General features: G+C 52.8%; 1 protein-coding gene across 1 annotated transcript in view; it reads right to left on the reverse strand.

Moving 5' to 3' along the window:
• LOC119930078 (pre-mRNA 3'-end-processing factor FIP1-like) overlaps positions 1-20,787 on the reverse strand; it is a 42,594-nt gene extending 21,807 nt beyond the window's left edge. The window contains exons 1-8 of the mRNA XM_038748528.1: positions 20,564-20,787; positions 19,225-19,264; positions 13,362-13,443; positions 8,214-8,317; positions 7,454-7,512; positions 6,386-6,496; positions 4,332-4,462; positions 3,540-3,664 (exon numbers count right to left, since the gene is read on the reverse strand). Coding sequence (XP_038604456.1) covers positions 3,540-3,664; positions 4,332-4,462; positions 6,386-6,496; positions 7,454-7,512; positions 8,214-8,317; positions 13,362-13,443; positions 19,225-19,264; positions 20,564-20,654 — 743 coding nt within the window. The 5' untranslated portion in view covers positions 20,655-20,787. The remainder of the gene's footprint in view (positions 1-3,539; positions 3,665-4,331; positions 4,463-6,385; positions 6,497-7,453; positions 7,513-8,213; positions 8,318-13,361; positions 13,444-19,224; positions 19,265-20,563) is intronic.
• Positions 20,788-25,142: the final 4,355 nt, after the last annotated feature.

Consider the following 25,142-nt stretch of genomic DNA (forward strand, 5'->3'; position numbering starts at 1 on the left):
AACCTTGGTGTCATCCTCGACGCCGCTCTCTCATTCACCCCTCACATCCAAGCCGTCACCAAAACCTGCCGGTCTCAGCTCCGCAACATTGCCAAGATCCGCCCTTTCCTCTCCATCCAAACCGCTACCCTGCTCGATCAAGCTCTCATCCTATCCCGTCTGGACTAGTGCATCAGCCTCCTCTCTGATCTCCCATCCTCGTGTCTCTCCCCACTTCAATCCATACTTCATGCTGCTTCCCGGATTGTCTTTGTCCAGAAACGCTCTGGGCATGTTACTTCCCTCCTCAAAAATCTCCAGTGGCTACCAATCAATCTGCGCATCAGGCAGAAACTTCTCACCCTCGGCTTCAAGGCTCTGCATCACCTCGCCCCCTCCTACCTCACCTCCCTCCTCTCCTTCTACAGCCCACCCCGCACCCTCCGCTCCTCTGCAGCTAATCTCCTCACCGTGCCTCGTTCTCGCCTGTCCCGCCATTCGACCCCCGGCCCACATCATCCCCCTGGCCTGGAATGCCCTCCCTCTGCCCATCCGCCAAGCTAGCTCTCTTCCTCCCTTCAAGGCCCTACTGAGAGCTCACCTCCTCCAGGAGGCCTTCCCAGACTGAGCCCCCTCCTTCCTCTCCCCCTCGTCCCCCTCTCCATCCCCCCATCTTACCTCCTTCCCTTCCCCACAGCACCTGTATATATGTATATATGTTTGTACATATTTATTACTCTATTTATTCATTTATTTTACTTGTACATATCTATTCTATTTATTTTATTTTGTTAATATGTTTGGTTTTGTTCTCTGTCTCCCCCTTCTAGACTGTGAGCCCACTGTTGGGTAGGGACTGTCTCTATAGGTTGCCAATTTGTACTTCCCAAGCGCTTAGTACAGTGCTCTGCACACAGTAAGCACTCAATAAATACGATTGATTGATTGATTGATTGGCCAAAGCCCTGACTCAGCCCCCATCCCTCAGACTGCCCCTACTGCCTCTGGTGCCCTGGCCCCCTGCCCTCCCTGCCTCAGGCCGTGCTGCTCCCCTCTGCCCAAGCTATGCTCAACCTCCTTCGCCTCCTCCCTGACAGCTCCTCCTCCCCCAGAGTCTCCACAAACTCCACTTAGCCTGGGTTCCAACTCTAGAAATATGGCTGAAAATCTACCTGGTGTACTGGCCCTTGTGATTGGATTCTAGGATGGTGTCACATGAGCTACTTTTTTATGGGGGGGGGGGGGGGCGTGTGTATGTGTGTGTGTGTGGTGTCTCTCCATCAGATCAGGTGTGTGAGTGTGGCATCTGTCCAGCCCCATACTGGACTCACAACCACTCTCACCTCCACACTAGGGAAGGTGTGGGTCCATGCTCAGTATGGGCCCTATAAACCCCTCAAACCCAGGGCATATACCAGGGGCCATGCTCAACGCCAACTCTCTCCTCGACCCCCTCCAATCTGGCTTCCGTCCCCTACATTCCATGGAAACTGCCCTCTCTAAGGTCACCAATGACCTCCTGCTTGCCAAAAGTAATGGCTCCTACTCTATCCTAATCCTCCTCGACCTCTCAGCTGCCTTCGACACTGTGGACCACCCCCTTCTCCTCAACACGCTATCCAACCTTGGCTTCACAGACTCCATCCTCTCCCGCTTCTCCTCATCTATCCTGCCATTCCTTCTCAGTCTCTTTTGCGGGCTCCTCCTCCCCATCCCATCCCCTTACTGTAGGGGTTCCTCAAGGGTCAGTTTTTGCTCCCCTTCTGTTCTCTATCTACACTCACTCCCTTGGTGAACTCATTCGCTCCCATGGCTTCAACTATCATCTCTACGCTGATGACACCCAAATCTACATCTTTGCCCCTACTCTCTATCCCTCCCTTCAGGCTCGTGTCTCCTCCTGCCTTCAAGACATCTCCATCTGGATGTCTGCTCGCCATCTAAAACTCAATATGTCCAAGACTGAACTCCTTCTCTTCCCTTTCAAACCCTGCCCTCTCCCTGACTTTCCCATCACTGTTGACGACACTACCATCCTTCCCGTCTCACAAGCCCGCAACCTTGGTGTCATCCTCGACTCCGCTCTCTCGTTCACCCCTCACATCCAATCTGTCGCCAAAACCTGCCGGTCTCACCTCTGCAACATCGCCAAGATATGCCCTTTCCTCTCCATCCAAACTGCTACCCTGCTGGTTCAATCTCTCATCCTATCCCGACTGGATTATTGCATCAGCCTCCTCTCTGATCTCCCATCCTCCTGTCTCTCCCCACTTGAATCTATACTTCACGCCGCTGCCCGGATCGTCTTTGTGCAGAAATGCTCTGGGCATGTTACTCCCCTCCTCAAAAATCTCCAGTGGCTACCAATCAACCTACACATCGGGCAAAAACTCCTTACTCTCGGCCTCAAGGCTCACCATTACCTCGCCCCCTCCTACCTCACCTCCTTTTCTTCGTTCTACAGCCCAGCCCGCACCCTCCGCTCCTCTGTTGCTAACCTCCTCACTGTGCCTCGTTCTCGCCTGTCCCGCCGTCAACCCCCAGCCCATGTCCTCCCCCTGGTCTGGAATGCCCTCCCTCCGCGCATCCGCCAAGCTAGCTCTCTTCCTCCCTTCAAAGCCCTACTGAGAGCTCACCCCTCCAGGAGGCCTTCCCAAACTGAGCCCCTTCTTCCTCTCCCTCTCCTCCCCATCCCCATCCCCCCCCGCCTTACCTCCTTCCCCTCCCTACAGCACCTGTATATATGTATATATGTTTGTACATATTTATTACTCTATTTATTTTACTTGTACATATTTATTCTATTTATTTTATTTTGTTAATATGCTTTGTTGTCTGTCTCCCCCTTCTAGACTGTGAGCCCGCTGTTGGGTAGGGATCGTCTCTATATGTTGCCAACTTATACTTCCCAAGAGCTTAGTACAGTGCCCTGCACACAGTAAGCGCTCAATAAATACGATTGAATAAATGAATGAATGAACATTGCCAACGATGAGGGGGGTGCACAGAGGACTTGTGGACTCAGTCACAACTCACAAGTTGTAGACTTGTGAACCCAGGGCATATAGCACGGGACATGGCCAAAGATAAGGAGGGGGGAGACAGGGGACTCCTCCTCCAACACCTTCTTGGTCACCAAGAACCAAGGGCAAGTGTCACAGTCAGGATGGCTCATAACATCCTGTCTTTCCATAAAAAACACCCTCAGGGGCGGGACTAACCGAATCCCGGTCCACTCTGACTGCCACCTCGACCCCAACACCCTAGTGCCACCCTCAGGCCCTCTGGCACTCAGCCCAGACTGCCCCACAGCGGGCCGGTGACCCCCTGGCGGCTCTGAAGCCTGAAGGAATTTCCCTGCCTCCCAATCTCCAACCCACCCCCTGACCACCCACCCACAGCCAGGAGGATTGCACTCACAGGAGCAGTTCTCATCTGCCTTGGAGGTTGAGGCAGGGAGGAACAGGGGGAGGTCTCGTTAAAAGGCAGGTGGATGGACGAGTTGACCAGCTAGCCCCAGAGGCCTCAGGCTCCCAGTGCGGCCCACCCCAGCTCCTCACCGGTTTGGGGGTGGCCCGGCCTTCACTCGGCCCCCAACCAGGGCCACAAAGTCCGTCTTGAACTCGGTTTTGATGATGATGTTCTCGGGCTCCTTGTCCGCGTTGCCGGTCCGGCCTTGTTGCACCTGAGCGGGGTGTAGGGGCCAGAGAAAGCCACAAGCTGCAGGGGTGGTCCGGGAGGGTTTCCCCCCAGGTCCCCCCTCCCTCTGCCTCACAGACCAATTTTCCCGTTTCCCCGAGGGCCAGCGGGGAAGTTGGGGCCAGGGGCTGCAGGCAGCCATCTGGACCCACAGATTCAGGATCCCAGTGAGTCACTCAACTTACTGCCCCTGTGCTCCTTCCTAGGAACCTATCCCATGGGCCCCCCACCCCCGCTGCCATTCGACCCCCAGAATCTTCGGGGGGCACAAAGGAAGCTGAATTGTAATAATAATGGTGGTGCTCAGCACTTGCAATCAATTAAGTTCCTGTCCCAAGTGGGGCTCCTATCAGTTCCTGTCCCAAATGGGGCTCACAGTCTAAGTGGAAGGGACAACAGGTATTGAATCTCCATTTTACAGAGGAGAAAACTAAGGCACAGACAAGTGACTTGCCCAAGGTTACTCTGCAGGCAAGCAGCAGAGCCAGGATTAGAACCCAGGTCCCCCAGCTGATGGGACGCTTAATTAGGGTCGGCGGCTGGTCGAGCAAACTGCAAGCAGCCTTGGGCAGCGTTCACTCTCTGTCCCCCGCCGATGACCCTCTGCCTCCAAGGTGCTTCCAGCCCCCTGCCCTCATCTGCCCAGGCCCTACCGTGATTTTGTTCTCCGTGCTGATGGGCGGAGAGGGGTCCAGGCCCAGCTGAAGCCGCCGCTGTTTTTCACAATATGCTTTCCACGTCTCCTCGTTGAATCCGTAGTTAAAGTAATCGGAAAGGTCAGCCCCTGAAACACAGCCAGCAGACCCCGGGTGTGCCATTCCCCCATCCAGTCCCAGCCCTGCAGCCCTACCCCAACCCTCTCCCTTGACCCCACCACCACCGAACTGGAGCTTGACTGTACGCGACCCGGCCCCCGGCCGGCGGAGGGATGGGAAAGAGGTTTCTTGGGGTGAAGTCTCTCACTTGGAAAGGCAGTGTCGCCTAGTGGAAAAGGCGTGGGCCTGGAGTCAGAGGACCTGGGTTCTAATACTGGCTCTGCCAACTGCTCTGTCAGCTGCATGCGGTGTGACCTTGGCCAAATCATTTCACTTCCCGGTGCCCTCAGTTTCTTCAACTGTAAAATGGGGATTCAATACCTGTTTTCCCTCTTATTTAGGACTATGAGCCCCATGAGGGACAGGGACTGTGTCTGACCTAACTGATTTGTGCCTTCCCCAGTGCTTGGAACAGTGTTTGAGGTATAAGTGCTTAACAAGTATCATAAAATAAACAAAACATTTCTCATGTCTCTCATATCTCTCCTGTCTCTCCCCCAAGGCCAGCAAGGTATTTAAGGGAGCCGGTAGCCCGGGGAGCTGCTTCTGGCTCTAATATGCTGCCCCCTGCCAAGTCTTATTTTGGAGGAGGGAGGGGCCCAGTGCCACACTAGGCACCCAATACACCTCAAGGATTGGTTGACTGGTCCATCAGGGACAGGTCAAGAATGACCCTGAAGCCCCAGGGAAGAGGGGCACTGTCACAGTTCTGAAGCCTGGCATTCTCACCACCCAGGCAAGGAAGCGCGAAGCCCTCACTAGAAGCAACATGACTGGCTAGAGCACGGGCCTGGAAGTCGGAAGAATGTGGGTTCTAATCTCCGCTCCACCACCTGTCTGCCGTATGACCTTGCGTGAGTCATTTAACTTCTCTGTGCCTCAGTTAACTCAACTGGAAAATGGGGATTAAGACTGTGAGCCCTGTATGGGACAGGGATCAACCTTATTATCTTGTATCTACCCCAGCACTTAGTACAGTGCTTGGTATGTAGTAAGCACTTAATAAGTATCACAATTATTATTATTATTAGTTCATGACACTCCCTTGGGAGGCGTCCAGCCTCTATCACCTCTCCCTGAGCAGAATGGTGACCAGACCCATGCCAAGGGCTCTCTGCACCCCAGCTGTGCACAGTGCCCCTGGATGTTGCATTTCATTCAATTCATTCAATAGTACTTATTGAGCACTTACTGTTTGCAGAGCACTGGACTAAGTGCTTGGGTGAGTACAACAGAACAATAAACAGACACAATCCATGCCCACAATGAGCTTATAGTCTAGAAATTGTATTTGCAACTGGACCCCACTTACAGGGAGCCGTGTGAAGCCACACTATGGCTTTTGGAACCGGGGCTGAGAGGGACGGAGGTGGCAAAGAGCAGCCAAGTTGGGTAGCAGGGGATGGAGGGTTGGGTCACTTTTTGTATGTCATGCTTAGTATGGTCCCCTGCATACAGTAAGCACTTAGTAAATATGATTGACTACTAATCATGATTGAATGAACCAACTCGAGTGCTGAAATCCACCTCGGGGCCTCCTGGGTGCCACAGGTTTCCGGCTGCTCCCATCAGCCTTCCCACAGGGGAGAAGCAGAGGGTGGCAACAGAGCTGGCTTCTTGGAGCCAGCGGGGAGAAGAGGCCCAGGGATGCCTCCCTGCCTAGGGATGCCTCCTCTCCTCCCTCCAAACACCCATAACCACACACCCTCAGGGAAAAATATCAACAGTGGCATTTGTTGAGCTCTTACTCTGTGCCAAACACTGGGCCAGGCCCTGGGGGTGAGGCAAGATGAATACACACATCTGCCCATGATCCCACCGATCCCACATGCCACCGTCTCCACATGCAGCGCTTCCAGAATTGCTCCAGTCCCCTCGCCTGAAGCCCGTACCTGGTTTCCGCCAAGGCTTGTCTTCAAACGAGTCCAAATCCACTTCCACCACCGGAAACCCGTTGATGTTCCCCAGCGCGTCCAGGTCAATCCCTTTGGGCTGCAGTTTGGCTGAGGGGAGGTGGGGGTAGGGGGATGTTCTGCTGGGAGAGCTTCCCTCCTCCCTCCGCCCCTCCAATGTCACCTGAAGCCAGAACTCCAGAGGAGGCAAAGAGACCAGCAGGGATGATTGACGGCGGCCAACCAGGCCAGACGTAACGAGGATGTTGGCCGGGACTCAGAAAACCCTGGGCCCGTGTATGTGTCTCTGACTTATTAGTGTCCAGCCTGCAGCTCCCCAAAGGAGGGCCCTAGACTTCGCCAGCCTGTTCCTCCAGTGACCAAGCATGGACCATGCAACCCCCCTTCACTCTCCCCACACCTTCCCTGACTCTCCCTCCAGAGACCCATCATGGATCATCCTCTATACTATAAGCTCACTGTGAGCAGGGAATGTGTCTGTTTATTGTCATATTGTACTGTCCCAAGTGCTTAATACAGTGCTTTGCACACTTGTAACATTCAATAAATACAATTGAATGAATGAATAAAACCAACTCCCCTCACTCTCCCTGCTCCATCCCTGACTCTCCCTCCAGTAACCCAGCACAGACACTCCAACTCCCCTTACCCTCCCCATCCCTGACTCTCCCTTCAGTGATCCAGAAAAGACCATCCAACACCCTAAACTCTTTCTTCTCCATCCCTGTCTTTCCATCCCGAGACACAGCACAGCACGGGCCTGCTCAAACTCCTCCAGATCCCATTGGTATTTCCGACTGACGAGATTCCTGTGGGGATGGATTTTGGGTGCTCACCCCAGTGGGGTGAAGATATGCTTCCTGCTGTCTGTTCCAAGCCTGCCACCCTGAGCTCCAGTAGAAGTCCCTCATGCTGATGGGGCATGGGGGGATGGATCCAGGGAACTGCCTCCCTTTCCCCTCCCCACCAGGCTGCGTCCCCCCAACACTGCCAACATCGCTCGGGATCCCCCGCCTGGAGAGGGGCGGCCACATCGGCCGGACCTACCTGAAGTCGCCGCCCCGTAGCCTCTCCCCATTTTCAGGTTTAGGTTCATGGGGGTGCCCCTGGCCAGAGAGAAAGGAGACCTGGCTATTGCAGGGCATGGGTGGGCGCTGACTCCCTGGGCAGGCCCAGTGCAGGTAGAGCCCAAGCCACCCGCCCTCCCGCACAGAGAGGGACTGGGGAGGAGGCCAAGGGTGAAGAAGAGAGCTGGAGGGTAAGAGGGAAGAGTCGTGACCATCCAGCATGGGCAGGAAACAGCTTCAGCAGCCTGAGGGGCTGGGGGTGGGAGCCAGGGCTGAGGGGGCACCAGAAAAGAGCCCCTGAACCCAGGCACTCAGGCCTGCATCCCAGGGTCCCGCCTGCCTACCCAGGGAGCGGGGGGGAGCCAGGCTGCAGCCTTCCTCCCGGTCTCTGGGGGGGCCCCACTGAGAGCCTGCCTCCAGAGCCCCAGCCAGCTTACCTGGACAACCCAGGCCCCTTCTCTCCCCCGCTCCCCCAGGCTGCAAGCACCAATTGGGACCATTCTCCAGAGCCAACCCAAAAACTTAGAAGACCGAAAATATACCGAAAAGCAGCAGCAAAACCTCTTCTCCGGACCGGGGAGATGACAGTTGCCAGCAGCAACCAGGTACACCTCCCACGTTAATTTCCATCTGACGCCAAGGGTGACATTTCAGGCACAGGGGCGGTGAGGCTCCCTCGCCCCCTCCCCCTGGCCCTCCCAACTCTCCCTGTTGCCCCCAGACCCGTGGGAGCCACCCACATGTAGGAAGGGGCCCCGGTCTTGATGTTGCCGATGGTGACCTTGACGTCGTCATCATCGCTGTCGCTGTCGTCGTCCTCGTCCTCTCCGCCGCTTGGGGCCACCTGGGGACATGAAGGGTGGGGGGGAGACCGAGGACAGGGAAGAGTGAGTGAGAGGAGAGGTTCTGGACCCGGCAAGGGAGCGACACAGGTGGCTGGGGAGGAATAAAGACCAGCCTATTACAATACTTGTGTCTATTCCACGGTGGTTTGGCGCAAAGAGCATGGGTCTAGGGGTCAGGGGACCTGGGTTCTAATCCCGACTCTGTTCCCTGCCTGTTGCATGGCTTTACACAAGTCACTCACTTCACTTCCCTGGATCTGTTTCCTCATCTGTAAAATGTGTATGAGAAACACCCATTCATCATCATCAATCGTATTTATTGAGCGCTTACTATGTACAGAGCACTGTACTAAGCGCTACTCCCCCTTAGGATGTGAGCCCCCTGTCGGGCAGGGACTTTGTCCAACCTGATTATCTTGTACGTGTCCCAGTCCTTAGTTCAGTGCCAACCGACTCGCTGTACCTCGAATCTCATCTGTCTCTCTGTCGATCTCTCACCCACATCCCACCTCTGGCCTGGAATTCCCTCCTTCTTCATATCCGACAGACGATGGTGCTCCCCGCCTTCAAAACTTTATTAAAATCACAACTCCTCTAAGAGGCCTTCCCCAAATAAACCCTTATTTCCTCCTCTCCCACTCCCTTCTGTGTCAGCTTGCACTTGGATTTACACCCTTTATTCACCCCTCCCTCAGCCCCACAGCACTTACGTGCGTATCTGTAACATTACTTTATATTAATGTCTGTCTCCTCCTCTGGAGTGTACGCTCTTTGTGGGCAGGGACCGGGTCTACCAACTGTTACACTGTACTCTCCTAAGTGCTCAGTACAGCGCTCTGCACATAGTAAACTCTCAGTAAATACCACTGATTGATTGGCATAAAATAAGTGCTTCATAAATGCCACAATTATCATTATTATGAATATTGCTAATGATAATCATTATGCAAGCCCTGCTTTATCTCCAGGGCTCCCAGTGGGGGCAGAGGGAAGAGACAGAGCCACTTTCTAGGCCACCCAGGCCAAGGAGAGCAGAGATTCTTGGGGTGGAAAGTAGGAAGCGCGCAAGTTCAGCAGCGACTATGGATTCGTCGGTGGCAGTGTCGGCTTCGGAGCTAGGGAACACCAACCCCATTCCCCTGGAATTAAAGACTGAGGCCCGGGTGCTGGACTACCTTTCCCAATGATTGCTTAGGGAGGGGAAGATCAATATCAGAACCACTGGGGTTCGGTCTGTGCCAGGACCTTGCCGTTACCCTACCACTCCCTGCCCACTCTAGCTCAGCTGACCCCTCTCCCCTCTGCTTTGGCTGTATCACAGCTTGTGGGTCCCTCCTGCAGAGCACGGGGGCTTGGATAGGCATGTGGGGAGGGAAGGTTGGTCGCTAAAGCAGTGGGGTGGGTTCTTCAGGCTGGGAGGCTGCAGGAGGGGGGATGGAGGGCAGCTGGACTGAAGAGGGGCCTGAGCATTACCCAGAGACATAGGGCCGAGGCTGGGGAGGTGGCCGTATCTCAACTCAGCTGGACACCAGGGGCCCCGGCTTTGCAGCCCTTCCCTCGCGGTGACCCTTCTGATGCCCCTCCCTGGACCCCCACCCACCATGGTGAGGGATGGACCTTCCAATTTGCCTGATGTCCCCCTCTTCACCCACAATTTTCCAACCCTCTTTAATGAGGTTCCCGCCACCTTCACTCCCCTGAGCCAGCTCTCTCCAAATTCGCTGATGACCTTCTTCTCAACAAATTCAACGGAGAATTGAATTCTTCCCCAATGTCCTAACACTTGACAGCCTTCAACACTGTGGACTAGCCCCTTCTGGAAACGTTATCTAACCTAGGTTTCTCTGACATTCTCTTCCCCTGGATCTCCTCCAACCTCTCCAGTTTGTTCTCTGCCTCCCACCCCTTAACTGCAGGGGTCTCTCAGGGCTCTCTGTTCCTCAAAAATCACCAGTGGTTGCCTATGCAACTCCGTATCAAACAAAAACTCTTCACCATTGGCCTTAAAGCACTCCATCACCTTGTCCCCTCCTACCTTACCTTGCTTCTCTCTGTCTACAACCCAGCCTGCATACTTTGCTTAACTGGTGCTATCCTTCTCACTGAGCCTCGATCTCGCCCGTCTCACTGCCGAGCCCTGGCCCACGTCCTGCCTTTGGCCTGGAATGCCCTCTCTCCTCAAATCTGCCAGATAATTAGTCTTCCCCCTTCAAAGCCTTATTGGGGGAGCATCTCCTCCAAGAGGCCTTCCCAAACTAAGCCCCACTTTTCCTCATCTCCCACTCTCTTCAGCATCGCCCTGACTTGCTCCCTTTGCTCTCCCCACCCCATCCCACAGCATTTGTATATATTTGTAATTTTATTTATTTGTATTGATGTCTGTTGATTTGTATTGATGTCTGTCTCCTCCCCTCCAGACTGTGATCTCATTGAGGGCAGGGATTGTCACTCTTTATTGTTCTACTATACTTTCCCAAGCATTTAGTACAGTGCTCTGCACACAGTAAGCACTTCATAAGTACAATTGAATGAATGAATGAATGAATGAATGAATGGATCCTCTTTTACATTCACTCCCTTGGGGACCTCATCCACCCCCAAGACTTCAATGACCACCTCTCTGCGGGTGAGACCCAAATTTGCCTCACTGGTTCTGACCCCTGCACCCCTGCACCCTTCACTCCTCTAGACTGTAAGCTCGTTGTGGGCAGGGAAGTGGCTGTTATATTGCTGTAATGTACTCTCCCAAGCTCTTAATACAGTGTTCTGCACACAGGAAGTTCTCAATAAACATGATTGACTGACTGCAGTTCTGCATTTTCTCCTGCCTCCGGAACACTGCTACCTGGGTGTCCTACCAGTACTGCAGTTCAATAAGCCCAAACCTGAACTCACCTTCCCCATCAAATCCTCTCCTTTAACATTCCCACCACAGTTGATAACACTACTACAATCCTTCCCATCTCTCAGACCCACAACTGTGGCATTATCCTTGACTCCTCTCTAATTGCCAGATTTAGTCTGTCCCCAAACCCTGTCAGTTCTTCCCCTACAACATTTCCAGAAGCTACCCCTTGCTCTCCACTCAGATGATCACCACACTGATCCAGTGTCATATCTCAATTCAAAAGGCTGACCTCCCTGTCTCCAGCCTCTGACTCTCCCTCTCTAGCTCAACCTTCATTCTGCTTCCTGGATTGTTCTTCTAAACAATTACTCTACACACATCTCACCGAACCTCAACAACCTTCAATGGTCAGACATTTCTCTTTGCATCAAGCAGAAACTCCTGCCTACAGGTTGTAGGGCAGTCCTCTTCTCCCACTCTTTTCACTTCAGGAGAGAGGAGGGAGGGCTGCTGGACTGAAGTGGGACCTGAGCATCACCCAGAGACTTAGGGAGGAAGTCGGGGAGGTGGCCGTATTCATTCATTCATTCAATCGTATTTATTGAGTGCTTACTGTTTGCAGATTATTGTACTAAGAGCTTGGAAAGAACAATTCAGCAACAAATAGAGACAATCCCTGCCCACAAGGGGTTCACAGTGTAGAAAGGGGGACACAGGGATCAAAAAAGTAAACAGGCAGTAATAGCACTAATATAAACAGAATTGCAGATATACACACATCATTAATAAAATAAATAGAATAATAAATATGTACATATATACACAAGTGCTGTCAGGCAGGGAGGGGGTAGACAGAGGGAGGGAGTAGGGGCAATGGGGAGGGGAGGAGGAGCAGAGGAAAAGTGGGGCTCAGTCTGGGAAGGCCTCCAGGAGGAGATGAGCCCTTAGTAGGGCTCTGAAGGGGGGGAAGTGGGCTAGTTTGGCAGATGTGAGGAGGGAGGGCATTCCAGGCCAGAGGTAAAACGAGGGCCAGGGATCAATGGAGGGACAGGCGAGAACGAGGCACAGTGAGGAGGTTAGCTGCAGAAGAGCCGAGTGTGTGGGCTGGGCTGTAGAAGGAGAGAAGGGAGATGAGGTAGGAGGGGGCAAGGTGATGGAGAGCTTTGAAGCCAATAATGAGGAGTTTTTGCTTGATTCGAAGGTTGATAGGCAACCACTGGATATTTTTGAGGAGGGGGTGACATGCCTAAAGCATTTTTGTAGAAAGATAATCTGGGCAGCAGAGTGAAGTATAGACTGAAGTGGGGAGAGACAAGAGATTATCTCAACTCAGCCAGACACAAGGGGTAGGGCTGGCAGGGGCCACCAGTTCACACTCTTCATTCTTCTCAAACCAATGTACTCACTGTGACTCACTCTTGCCTTTCCCGCCTCTCACCTCTTGCTGATGCCCTCTCTTCTGCCTGGAACTCCCCCCCGCCTCCCATCCGGCATGCCATGCCGCCACTCCCCCCATCTTCAAAGCCATCTTGAAATCACAATCCCCTCCAGGAGGTCTTCCCTGACTCATCTCACATCTTCCCAACCTTATATTCCCCAACTGTCATGCCAGCCCTTTCTTGCAGTTAAAGACTCAGAACCTCTGGTGGCACTTTTGTACCTATCATTAGACTGTAAGCCCCATGTGGGACAGGGACTGTGTCCAACCTGATTATCTTCTATCTACCCCAGTGCTTAATACGATGTGTGGAACAGAGTAAGCAATCAACAAATACCATTATTATTGTCATTACTGTTATTCAATTACTTCCTCCTATCTGTAATTGACTTCAGTGTCTGTTTCCTTCATTAGATCGTAAGCTCCTTGAGGACAGGGCTCACAGTGTAAGGAGGAGGGAGACTGGGTGCTTAAACCCTATTTTACAGATAAGGGAGCTGAGGTCCAGAGAGGTTAAGGTACTTGCCCAAGGTCACACAACAGGCAAGAGTTAATATAGTGCCTGACGCATAGTAAGCGCCTAACAAATACCATTAAAAAAAATAAGTAGAGCTGGGATTAGAACCCAGGTGCCCTGACACCCAGGCTGGGTTCTTTCCACTAGGCCCTGCTGCTTCCCAGTTTGCCCCATCCACCCACTGTGGGCTTTTATTGTTTCTGGGTCTCCGGGGCCTGGCTCTCAGTGCCCAACACTTACGTGCTGAGCCGGGTCCCCATCCTCGCCACCACCTCTGTTCTCCCGCCCAGCATCATGTAGAGGAAGAGAAGTGTCCACGTGTCTAGAAAGAATGATAGCACCAATAGATGTCAATCGCTGAGCCCTACTCAAACCAACCCCCAGCCCAAGGTGCTTGACTTTCTGAGGTTCTGTGCAGCAGTGAAGGGGGGACTCCCGGAGTTCTCACCTCGAGCTCAAGCCCCCATGCCCCTCCCGGCCCGCTCCACCTGAGAGAGTTCCAGGTTGCAGGGCAGACAGACTCGGGGTCCTACCCAGTGCGGTCCAGGCTGTCTGGCTCCGGGAGGCCTACGTGGGCCCCTACTCAACTCCCCATCTCCCAGCTTCCTTCATCCATGAGCTGGCCATTCTTCAGAGAGAAGCCCACCCAGCTGCCCTCCCAAAGCCCCCTGCCAGCTGCCCAAGCCGCAGGTGAAGCCAGCCATGCCCACGGGTGGCAACCCTAGGATCTACTGTCGTCGCGGCTGGCTTCAGGACAAGCGTTGGACCAAACACGAGGGCCTCAGATGGGGATGGCACATGGGGTTTGTCCCTCGCCCGGGCACACATGCAGACCGAAGCCGGTGGAAGTCTGGGCCATCGAACCAGCTCATCCCACTGGGAGCAAAGCTGTGCATGGGAGCAGGGAGCAGCACCTCAGCAGACCCTCCGAAACCAACACATGGGAATTTTCCTCCCAACGGAGTCAACTTGGACCGTGCCAGGAACAAGAGTTATAAGACATCCCGGCCGGGGGTACAAATGGACAGATCGAGGATTCTGTTGTGGGCTAGGTGATTCCCCCCTACATCCCCGTCCCAGCTCTGCCACCAGTGAAGTTTCCAACAAAGCCCTTGTCCCTGCCCAGTTGTGTCAATGGGGGTGGGATGTGCCCAGAGGAAGCGAGGCACAGAGGGCACTGGGTCTGCTCGGCGGGCATTGGTCCCCAGCAAAACTAGCCCCAGACATGTCTTCTGTCCCCAGCCCGGGAAGCCAAGGTGGGAGCTCCCTTCTGCTGAACCTCGGACAGCGGTCTGGCCCCAAAATTTAAGGACTGGCCCAGGAACCACCACTAATCAGAGCATTCAGATTCAGTCAGGGCTAGAGCTTGGTTGGTTGCCAGGGCCATGGTTCAAGGAGAGGGTGGGACAGAAGGGGCAGAGAGAGAGAGGAGAAAAGATCCATGGATGTGAGCGTGAGCGTCTATGTATATATACGTGGTGGGGAAGTCACCACAGAGAGCACTGCTTGGCTCAAGGATGGTTCACAGGGGTAGATCTGGGCAAGGAGGAAGAAGCTGGGGAGGCAGGAAGGCTGAACCTGAGAGTCCAAAGCCATCAGGGCAGTGGGCAGAGCCAGGCCCTGGGAAGAGAGTCGGGCCGCAGAGGGGTCGGGACTGGAGGGGCAGAGACCGGGCTTGGGGCAGGGAGGTTGGAGCCTGCGCCGGGCATTTCTGCTCATGGCATTCAGAGTCATGTAAACAGACAAAAAAAACCCACTGCCCTGCTTCTCTATCACCAACCTATTGCTGGGCCTTATTCTCAGCTCTCTCACCACTGACCTCTTGCTTACACCTTCTCTCCTGCCTGGAACTTCTTCATCTCCATCTTCAAAGCCCTACCAAAATCACACCGCTTGTACTTCCCAAGCGCTTAGTACAGTGCTCTGCACGTAGTAAGCGCTCAATAAATACGACTGAATGAATGAATGAAGCATTCCCTGACTAGCCTTATCTCCCCACCCTATTCTCCCTCACTTTTGTGTCACCTTTGCACTTGGTTGGCTACTTACCCACACCACAGCATTTACATATATAAATATATATAGAACCTTAATTCTCAGTTCCTTCCCTAGTCTGTAATTTATTTCAGTGTCTGTCTCCACTGCTAGTCTGTAAGGCCATTGAGAGCAGGGATTGTGCTCGGCCAACTCTATTGTATTGTCCTCTTCTATGCTTCTTCTATGCAGAGCTCTGCATACAGTAAGCGCTCAATAAATACCATTGATCAGTTTATCTTAATTCTCTCCTGCTCCTCTGCCCACCTTTTGCTACTCACCAATGGGGATACATAATTACCTAGAAAGGGTCTGTAAAGCCTGGGCACCTCCCTGCCCCTCAAGGCGGGTCCACTGATTCACCCGGGGGCTTTTACCATGACACCTACCATGGCCAAATCATCTAATTCAGACCTACAGATCAGGTTTCCCACCTCCTCAGGAACCTCCAGTGGTTGCCCATCCACTTCCCCATCAAACAGAAACTCTTCGCTATTGGCTTTAAATCACTCAATCATCTTGCCCTCTCCTTCCTTACCTTACCACTCTGCTACTACAATCCAGCCTGCACACTTCCCTCCTCTAATGCTACCCTACTCACTGTACCTCAACTTCGTCTATCTCGCCGCCAACCTCTCACTCAAGTCCCACCTCTGACCTGGAACACCCTCCCTCCTCATACCCAACGGGCAATTACTCTCCCTTTCTTCAAAGCCTTATTGAAGGCACACCTCCTCCAAGAACCCTTCCCCGACTAAGCCCTCCTTTCCTCTTCTCCCACTCCCTTCTGCATCGCCCCCTTAATTCATCCTTGTCCCCGTAATTCATCCCTTCTTCCAGCCCCACAGCACTTATAATAATGATGGCATTTAAGCACTTACTATGTGCAAAGCACTGTTTTAAGCAGTGCACATATCTGTAATTTATCTATATTAATGTCTGCCTCCCCCTCTAGATTGTAAGCTAATTGTGAGCAGGGAATTTATCTATTATATTGTACTCTCCCAAGTGCTTAGTACAGCGCTCTGCACACAGTGGTGGTGGCACCTCCATGACACTCAGGGCATTGCACAGATAGTGGTCGTGGCTGCCTTTGTCGGACTCTGAGACGCCTGGAGCCTGAAACCATGTCTCCAGCCACAGCCCCCAACCACTCTGGTTATTCATTCATTCATTCAATAGTATTTACTGAGCGCTTACTGTGTGCAGAGCACTGTACCAAGCGCTTGGGAAGTACAAGTTTGCAATACATAGAGACGGTCCCTACCCAACAGTGGGCTCACAGTCTAGAAGGGGGAGACAGACAACAAAACAAAACATATAAAACAAATAAAATAGATAGAATAAATATGTACAAGTAAAATAATTCTCAGGGCAGACAAGGCGTACCCATTTTCATGGGGCTCACAATCTCCATCCCCACTTTCCAGATGAGGTGGCCAAGGCCCAGAGAAGTGAAGTGAACTGCCCAAGGTCACACAGCAGCCAGGCAGGGGAGCCGGGATTGGTTATATTTTGCTATTGTATTCATTCCATGTTGCTTTTGTGTTTCATTCATTTATTCAATCGTATTTATTGAGCGCTAACTGTGTGCAGAGCACTGGACTAAGCGCTTGGGAAGTACAAGTAAGCAACATAGAGAGACAGTCCCTCCCAACAACGGGCTCACAGTCTAGAAGGAGACAGACAACAAAACAAAACATGTGGACAGGTGTCAAGTCATCAGAACAAATAGAATTAAAGCTAAATGCACATCATTAAAAAAATAAATAGAATAAATAGAATAGTAAATATATTATTTACTATACAATAATAATAATGATGATGGCATTTATTAAGTGCTTACTATGTGCAAAGCATTGTTCTAAGCGCTGGGGAGGTTACAAGGTGATCAGGTTGTCCCACGGGAGGCTCACAGTCTTAATACCCATTTTACAGATGAAGGAACTGAGGCACAGAGAAGTTAAGTGACTTGCCCAAAGTCACACAGCTGACAATTGGCAGAGCCGGGATTTGAACCCATAACCTCTGACTCCAAAGCCCGTGCTCTTTCCACTGAGCCACACTGCTTCTCCAATATATACTATATACTACTACTATACTATGCTATTATATTATTATAATATATTACTATTATACTATACTATATACTATTTTATATATATATGTATATGTATATATACATATATATGCACTATATACTATTCTCCTTTCCTCTGTCTGTTGCCCTCCTTAGTACAGAGCTCTACACCTCTACATCCAATGAATACAATTGACTGACTGACGTCCCCTAGGGCGAGCAGGGTTGCTACAAGATTTTGCTGGAGCAGGCCCAGCCTGGCAAGAGGAAATGCTGCTTTGTGTGCCTTTGTGCATCCCTCCTTCCCTCCCTCTGCCCCAGGAGGGTGGCTGGCACCCCATCTCACCTCTCAGTTTGACCTGCATTTGACCTGCTCAGCCTAGGCAACAATTGTATTTCGACCCCGGGGACCAGCTCTGGCCCCAGCGGGATGGGGGAAGGTCACAGGTGGTGGCGGTGGTGGCACCTTCATGACATTCAGGACGTTGAAGAGACGGTGGCTGCGACTGTGGCTGCCACCGTTGGACTCAGACACGAGGAGTCTGAAATCGCTCCCCCAGCCACAGCCCGCAACCACTCTGGTTATATTTTGTTATTGTAATCATCTCACGTTGTTTTTGCGTTCCATCTTTCCTATGTCTGCTGTCCTCCACTCCCTGACCCCTCTCTTTTCTTACCCCTCCAAGCTCTCCCTTCCACAACAATAATAATAATAATAAAAAAAATTGTGGTATTTGTTAAGTGCTTACTATGTGACAGGCACTGTATTGAGCCCTGGGTAATCAGGTTGGACACAGTCCCTGTCCCACATTGGGCTCACAGTGGTACAGATGAGGGAACTGAGACACAGAGAAGTTAAGTGACTTGCCCAAGATCACATAGCAGATTGGTTGGAGTGGTGGAGCCAAGATTAGAACTCAGGACCTTGTGACTCCAGGGCCCATGTTATATCTACTAGGCTATTCTGCAGTTGGATATGTATGTACCCTTTATTCCCCCTACCTTCAGCCCCAAAGCACTTATGTACATATCTGTCATTTATTTCAATGTCTGTCTCCTCTTTTACACTGTAAGCTCCTCATTGGCAGGGAACATATCTAACGACTCAGTAAGCGCTCAACTGATTATCTTGTATCTACCCCAGCGCTCAGTATGACACTTGGCCCATAGTAAGCACTTATCAAATACCACAATTATTACTGTTGTTATTGAGGCCCTTGGGAGCCAGTGATTGCATCTAATTCTTGCCAGTGTATCTTTCCTACCTCCTCGTGCAGTACTTTGCACCTAGTAGAGAAGTAGAGAAGCAGTGTGGCTCAGTGGAAAGAATACGGGCTTTGGAGACAGAGGTCATGGGTTCAAATCCCAACTCTGCCTCTTGTCAGCTGTGTGACTTTGGACAAGTCATTTAACTTCTCTGTGCCTCAGTTACCTCATCTGTAAAATGGGGATTGAGACTGTGAGCCCCACGTGGGACAACCTGATTACCTTGTAACCTCCCCAGCGCTTAGAACAGTGCTTTGCACATAGTAAGCTCTTAATAAATGCCATCATTTTTATTATTAGTAGGTGCTTAATGAATCCTATTACTACAATCACTACTTCCCATGGGTTGGGCAAAGGGATTTCTAGATATGGCCCAGGTTTCTCCAACCAGCTGGGACAGAGGCAGGGGACCAGAAGAACTGGACATTTGGGGTTGGAAATCCCAAAGGAGAGGTATGCTTCCCCCGAGCCATCTCCTGCTTCCAACAAGCCCATTCTTGGAGTCCATTCTCACCCTCCCCATCTCCCTCTCTCTCCCCCACCCTACTTCTTAAGGGAAGAACCAGGATGGGCAGAAGATGAATTTCCCGCTCTGGGAGAGCGTGGAGTTTCCGCCTAGTGGATTACACCAGGAAATGAGATGGTCTGCGATCTGGGTATCCCGTTTCCCTCGACCGGGTGGCCACTTCTGTGATGATGAAGAATGAGACTCTCGCTCCTTACCCAGAAAGCAGTCTGTGGTCCAGCTTCCCGGACGTGTCATCTGCGAATGGGAGACAAGCGTGGCGTGAGCCCCCAAGAAGACAGGGTGCCTGGATCCAAGGTGGGGGCGAAGGGTGGGGGGCCTGGTCTGCCAGGGAGACCCAGAACATGGATCTTCCACCCATTGGTCCAACCAATGGGCACGAGGTTGGCATGGGCTTCAGGGCTGGGACGAGCCTGCTGGGGTAGGAGCAGAGGCTAAGGAGGTGGTCTTTATCAGAGCTGGAGAGAGGGTCTCCCTCAGGCCGGTTAAGACCCCCGAGGAAGAAATGAGACTTGTGGGGAGTTTGGTCATGACTGGATCTTCCTCTGGATTCTCTCTGAAACCTAGAATCTCTGGGAAAATCACCAAATTTCCTTGGAAACCCCTGGAAAGAGATGGTCCCCAGCTAATACAATGTCCAGGATTCCAAGGGGTGTCCACAGGGCCAGTTGATGCCAACCGCTCAGCTCTCAGGGCCCAGGAGGTGGAAGAGAAGAGGCAGCCTATCTTGTGGAGGGTGTGTCTGAAGACCAGAGAGGTTAGACCGTTCGCCCCAGGCTACCCAGCGAAGAGGACACTGGAACACTGGAACTGTGCCCTGGATTTTCCCCACTAGGCCACCCACAGTCGGGTGTCCGGATGTGCTGGGAAATCTGTCTGGAGAAAAAAGGCCCACCCAGAGGGAGAAGCCCGGGGGCTCGCGGGGTGGGGACAGGTGGACGGATGGACGGACACACACACACACACACACACACACACACACACACACACACACACACACAGCGGCCTGCTGGTCCCCTTTGTAAAAGCTAGTTTCTCCAACTGGTGGTACATGTTCTAGAGGTATTCTCCAAGCTCTGGGTCTCAAGGAGGGAGGCCCAGGGGCTGGGGGATAAGTGGACACACACAAACACATATTCACATACTGGCCTGCTGGTCCCCCCCCTCCCGCCCCCGATAAAAGCTAGTTTCTCCAACTGGTAGCATATGCTCTGGGCCCCAGGGGTTTTGGCGTCAGGGTAGGGGACATAAAGGGCTCTAATTGTTGGGGTGGGGGCCTCTCTCTGACTCAAAGAGCGGCTCCCCACCCCCGGCTACGATAGAAGGGGCGGGGAAGAGGGGCGCAGAGGGTCCGTTCTTCAGGCCCCAAATCCATCCCCATCCGGGGTGGGGAGGAGGCAGCCCCGCCGGGTCGCGGAGGCCCAGGGGCGGGGACAGCCGGGGTCCCCTCCACCGCCCCGACCCCACGGCTTCCCAAAGATGTTTGGGGGGCTTCCCCTTCTCCGGCCCACACGGCGTTGGGGCTCGGGTACCTACCCCCGTACAGCCAATGCTCCTCGTCCTCCTCGGCCTCCAGCCGCCCCGCCGCGTTGGCCCCCGGCCCGGCCGCCTCCAGCTCGGTGGCCATGCCGGCGGGGGGGTCCGGGGGAGGCGGCGACCCTCCCCCACCCCCCGGGAGGTGGAGGGGGGCGGCCTGCGCTCCGGCTAAGGGCCGCGGGGCTCGGGGCCGAGGCTCGAGAGCTAGGCAGCCGCCATGGCCCTTTCTTCGCCTCCCGCAGGAGGAAAAACAAACGGGGATGGGGAGAGGGAGGGAAGGAGGGAGGGAAAGAGGGAGGGGAGGGGGCCCACGCCGCCGCCACCGCCTCTGCGGGGTCCTAGCGCCCCTCCTCGCCTGCAGCCCGCGCCTGGGAACCGGGACGGCTGGGGGCCAGGCCGGGCCCTCTCATCCCTAGGACTGGGCGGGGCGCCCCGGTCGCACAGGTGTCCCCGGCCCCAGTGGGGCTCTGCCCCTTCCATGCCTCAGTTTCCCCTCGGAGCCGGACAGTGTAGCCATCTGTCATTAATAATGATGGCATTTGTTAAGCTCTTACTCTGTACAAAGCACTGTTCTAAGCGCTGGGGGGATAAAATAATAATAATAATAATAGTAACAATGGCATGTATTAAGCGTTCTGCTGGTCCCCTGCCTCTGTCCCAGCTGGTTGGAGAAACCCGGGTCATATCTAGAAATCCCTTTGCCCAACCCATGGGAAGTAGTGATTGTTGTAATAGCACCTACTAATTATAACAATGATGGCATTTGTTAAGAGCTTACTATGTGCAAAGCACTGTTCTAAGCGCTGGGTCGGGGGGGTACAAGGTGATCAGGTTGTCCCATGCGGGGCTCACAGTCTTCACCCCCATTTTACAGATGAGGTCACTGAGGCACAGAGAAGTTAATAATAATAATAATGGCATTTATTAAGCGCTTACTATGTGCAAAGCACTGTTCTAAGCGCTGGGGGGATACAACGTGATCGGGTTGTCCCACGTGGGGCTCACCGTCAATCCTCATTTTACAGATGAGGTAACTGGGGCTCAGAGAAGTTAAGTGACTTGCCCAAGGTCAAACAGCAGACACGTGGGGGAACGGGATTCGAACCCACGCCCTCTGACTCCAAAGCCCGGGCTCTTTCCACTGAGCCACGCTGCTTCTCGGGGTGGGGACCGATTCCTGCTGCTTTCCCCTTAGAACCGGCCCTCGCCACCCTTGACTTTGGCCCCCTCGGTGCCCAGACTGCGGAGCTAATAATCCATCAATTAACTAATCGGATTGATTGAGCATTTACGGTGGGCTGAGCACTGTACTAAGAACGTGGGAGACTACCCTACTCGTAGTGTTTAGGAGCTTACCAGAGAGCAGAGGAGACCGGGCACTAAAATAAACTACAGGCAGGGGGAATAGCCCAGTAGAAAGACGGGGAAGCGACTGCTGGGGAGAAGAGGATGGAGAGACTGCTTGGGAGGAGCGAACTCAGGTGTAGGAGTGACAAAATAGGGCGGGGAGGTGAGGGATTGAGATTTACAGGGATTGTGAAAACTGTTCTCCCTCCTATTTAGCCCTTCCACAGTGCTTGGTACATAGCGAGCGCTTAACAACTACGCGTATTAGGGATTCAGCAAATTTTAAAAAGCCCGTTGATACCAGATTTCCCTCTTCTTTCCTCCCTAAAGCACACACTACAGTTTGTCCGAAGGGATTTAGGTTATCATCTGGCGTGCTGTTAAATACTCTGTTCCAGCTCCGGTAAAACAGGGAACGTGTCTCCAACTCTGTTACGCTGTGCTCTCCGAAACGCTTAGTGCAGTACTGTGCACACAGCAAGCGCTCAGATTCCACTGATGGAGAGATCTATTCCCTCTCTCTTATCCCGGCCCTAGTGTTACCCAAAGGCTCCATGGGATTTGCTATCTGGACAACCTTGCTAATTGTCCCATCCAATCAACCAATCACTGGTATTTTTTCAGCGCTTAATGGATGGAGAACACTGTACTAAGTGGTTGGGAGAGTCAAGAGAGTTGCCAGATACATTCCCTGCCCACAACGGGCATACAGTCTAGAGGGGGAGACATACCTCTTGTAGGAGAAGCAATGTGGCTCAGTGGACAGAGCCCGAGTTTGGGAGTCAGAGGTCATGGGTTCTAATACCGGTTCTGCCATGTGTCTGCTGTGTGACCTTGGGCAAGTCAATTAACTTCTCTGAGCCTCAGCTACCTCATCTGTAAAATGGGAATTAAGACTGTGAGCCCCACGAGGGGACAACCTGATCACCTTGTATCCCCCCCAGCGCTTAGAACAGTGCTTCGCACATAGTAAGTGCTTAACAAATGCTATCATTATTAATATTATATTATTACTCCCCAGGGGACACAAACCAGCGTGGACCATCAAACACCACCCTGGACAGAGACTTGCTCCAAGACACTGAGATCTCTCCACCAAGCGGCCTCAGCCCTACCAGGACCCATTGCCTACCATCTGCCCGCCTGCCTGGATTATAGGACAATCTATACTGGGACAATCTTTACCAATCTGCTGCAGCCTAGAAGTGGCCCTTTTCTTCATCCTTCCTCTTTCCCTGCAGTCAGGTCGGGTTTGGCTTCCTAACTCCCAGGTGGCTAAAGCCCAGGTTAATATATTATTACCTTTCAAAAGCTGCCTGCCTTCATACCTACTCTGCCGACCCCAGGCTGTTTAATCCTATTCGCAGGCCTTTTCACTCCCAAGGCCCCAAAGACAATTCAACCTAAACACTGGACTCTCCACTCCAATACCCCAAGGACAATTCAACCGTCTCCTCTGGGTGTCACCAGAATAAGTTATTGCTGTCGTTTACCTCATGGACCCCACCACAGCCTCTCCATCCCCTCCTCCTGTCAATCCTTCTCTCCCACCACACCTCCTCCACCTCCTCCCTCCACCACCCAACTTCTCCCTCCACCCCTCCTCCCTGCCCTATCCCTGACCTCCTGTTCCAGCGCCACCCCTCGTGTCCCTCCCTCCCCCCGCATCAACTCACTCCCATCCAAAACCTCCACAGTTCCACTACCCCCCGCACAAAAGTGTGGCCTGTGGAACCCCCACTCTATCAAAGGGAAGCTTCCCTTCCTCCTTGACCTGTTCCTGATTCAGTCACTGTCCTCCCCACCATCAAGGAAACCTGGCTCTCCCCAGATGACCCTGTCTCCCCTGCTGCTCTCTCTTCCAGAGGGGGACTCTTCTTCTACTCCCACTCACCTTTCCTAGACTCACTGGCTTCCTTCTTGCCCCCGAGTGCCACTTTCACACCATTCCACCTCCCTCATCCCTTTCTTTCCCTTCCTCTGAAGCCCATACCATCGCTTCCAGAGACTAGTAGCTATGATCTACCACCTCCCAGGTCCCACCTCCAACTTCTTTAACCGTTTTGATCCCTTTCTCACACTTACTCTCTCCTTCTCCAAGCCCACATTGATCCTTGGGGACTTCAAAATCCACATTTATGTTCCTGATGACCCTTCTGCTGCCCACCTTCTATCACTCCTCAACTTCCCTGACCTCCTGGCCCACCCCACCTCTCCCACTCACCAACTTGGACACACACTCCATCTCATCATCTCTAAATACTGCACTTCTCTACCCTCCCCAACTCTGAAATCCCTCTGACCACAACCTCATCACTTGCCTCCTCTCCCACACACCTCCTCCCCATGAATCTGTACTATTCCCCCACAGAGAACTCCAATCTTTGGACCCCATCCAATTTTCTCAACTTGTCATGTCCCATTTAGCCTCCATACCCAAACTTCCCTCCTTCGATGACCAAATAGACACTTTCAACACCACCCTCTACTGAACTCAACTCACTCATTCCCCTACCCCTTCGTTGATCTTGGACCACTAACCCAGAGCCCTGGATCACTTGCACATTCCTCCTCCTTTGCTCTCGTGCTTGAGCCGCAGAGCGCTGCTGGTGGAAAGCTAAATATCGAGCCTACAGTCCATTTCAAGCTTATCCTTGAATGGTTTAACTCTGCCCTCTCCTCTGCCTGGAAAAATTATTCCTCCACCTTTACTCACCCCCTTGCCCATCACCCTCTCCAGTCATTCCAGGCATTTAACTCCCTCCTCAGGCCCCCTGTCCCCCTGGCTTCCCCATACCTTGTCCCCCATGACCTGGCCACCTACTTTATTAAAAAATTGACACTATCAGGCGTGAGCTCAGTAAAATATCTCCTGCTCCTCCTCAGTCCCTCCCTCTTCCGGCTTCCTCTTCAACTCTCCCATCCTTCCCAGCAGTACCTCTAGAGGAGATCACCTGCCTCCTCTCAATATCCACCCCCTCCACCTGTGCATCCAATCCCATTCCTTAGCACTTTATCAAAACTCATGCCCCCTCCCTTCTTTCCTAACAGCCATCTTCAACAACTTGCTCTCCAATGGCCTCTTCCCCACTGCTTTCAAACATGCCCATGTCTCCCCTATCCTAAAACACCCCACGGCTCCCTCCAGTTAACATCCCATCTCCCTCCTACCATTCCTCTCCAAACTCCTTCAGCAAGTTGTCTACACTCGCAGTCTCAAATTCTTCTCCAA

Source organism: Tachyglossus aculeatus, chromosome 6, assembly GCF_015852505.1.
Source record: "Tachyglossus aculeatus isolate mTacAcu1 chromosome 6, mTacAcu1.pri, whole genome shotgun sequence".
In the NCBI taxonomy this organism is placed as follows: domain Eukaryota; kingdom Metazoa; phylum Chordata; class Mammalia; order Monotremata; family Tachyglossidae; genus Tachyglossus; species Tachyglossus aculeatus.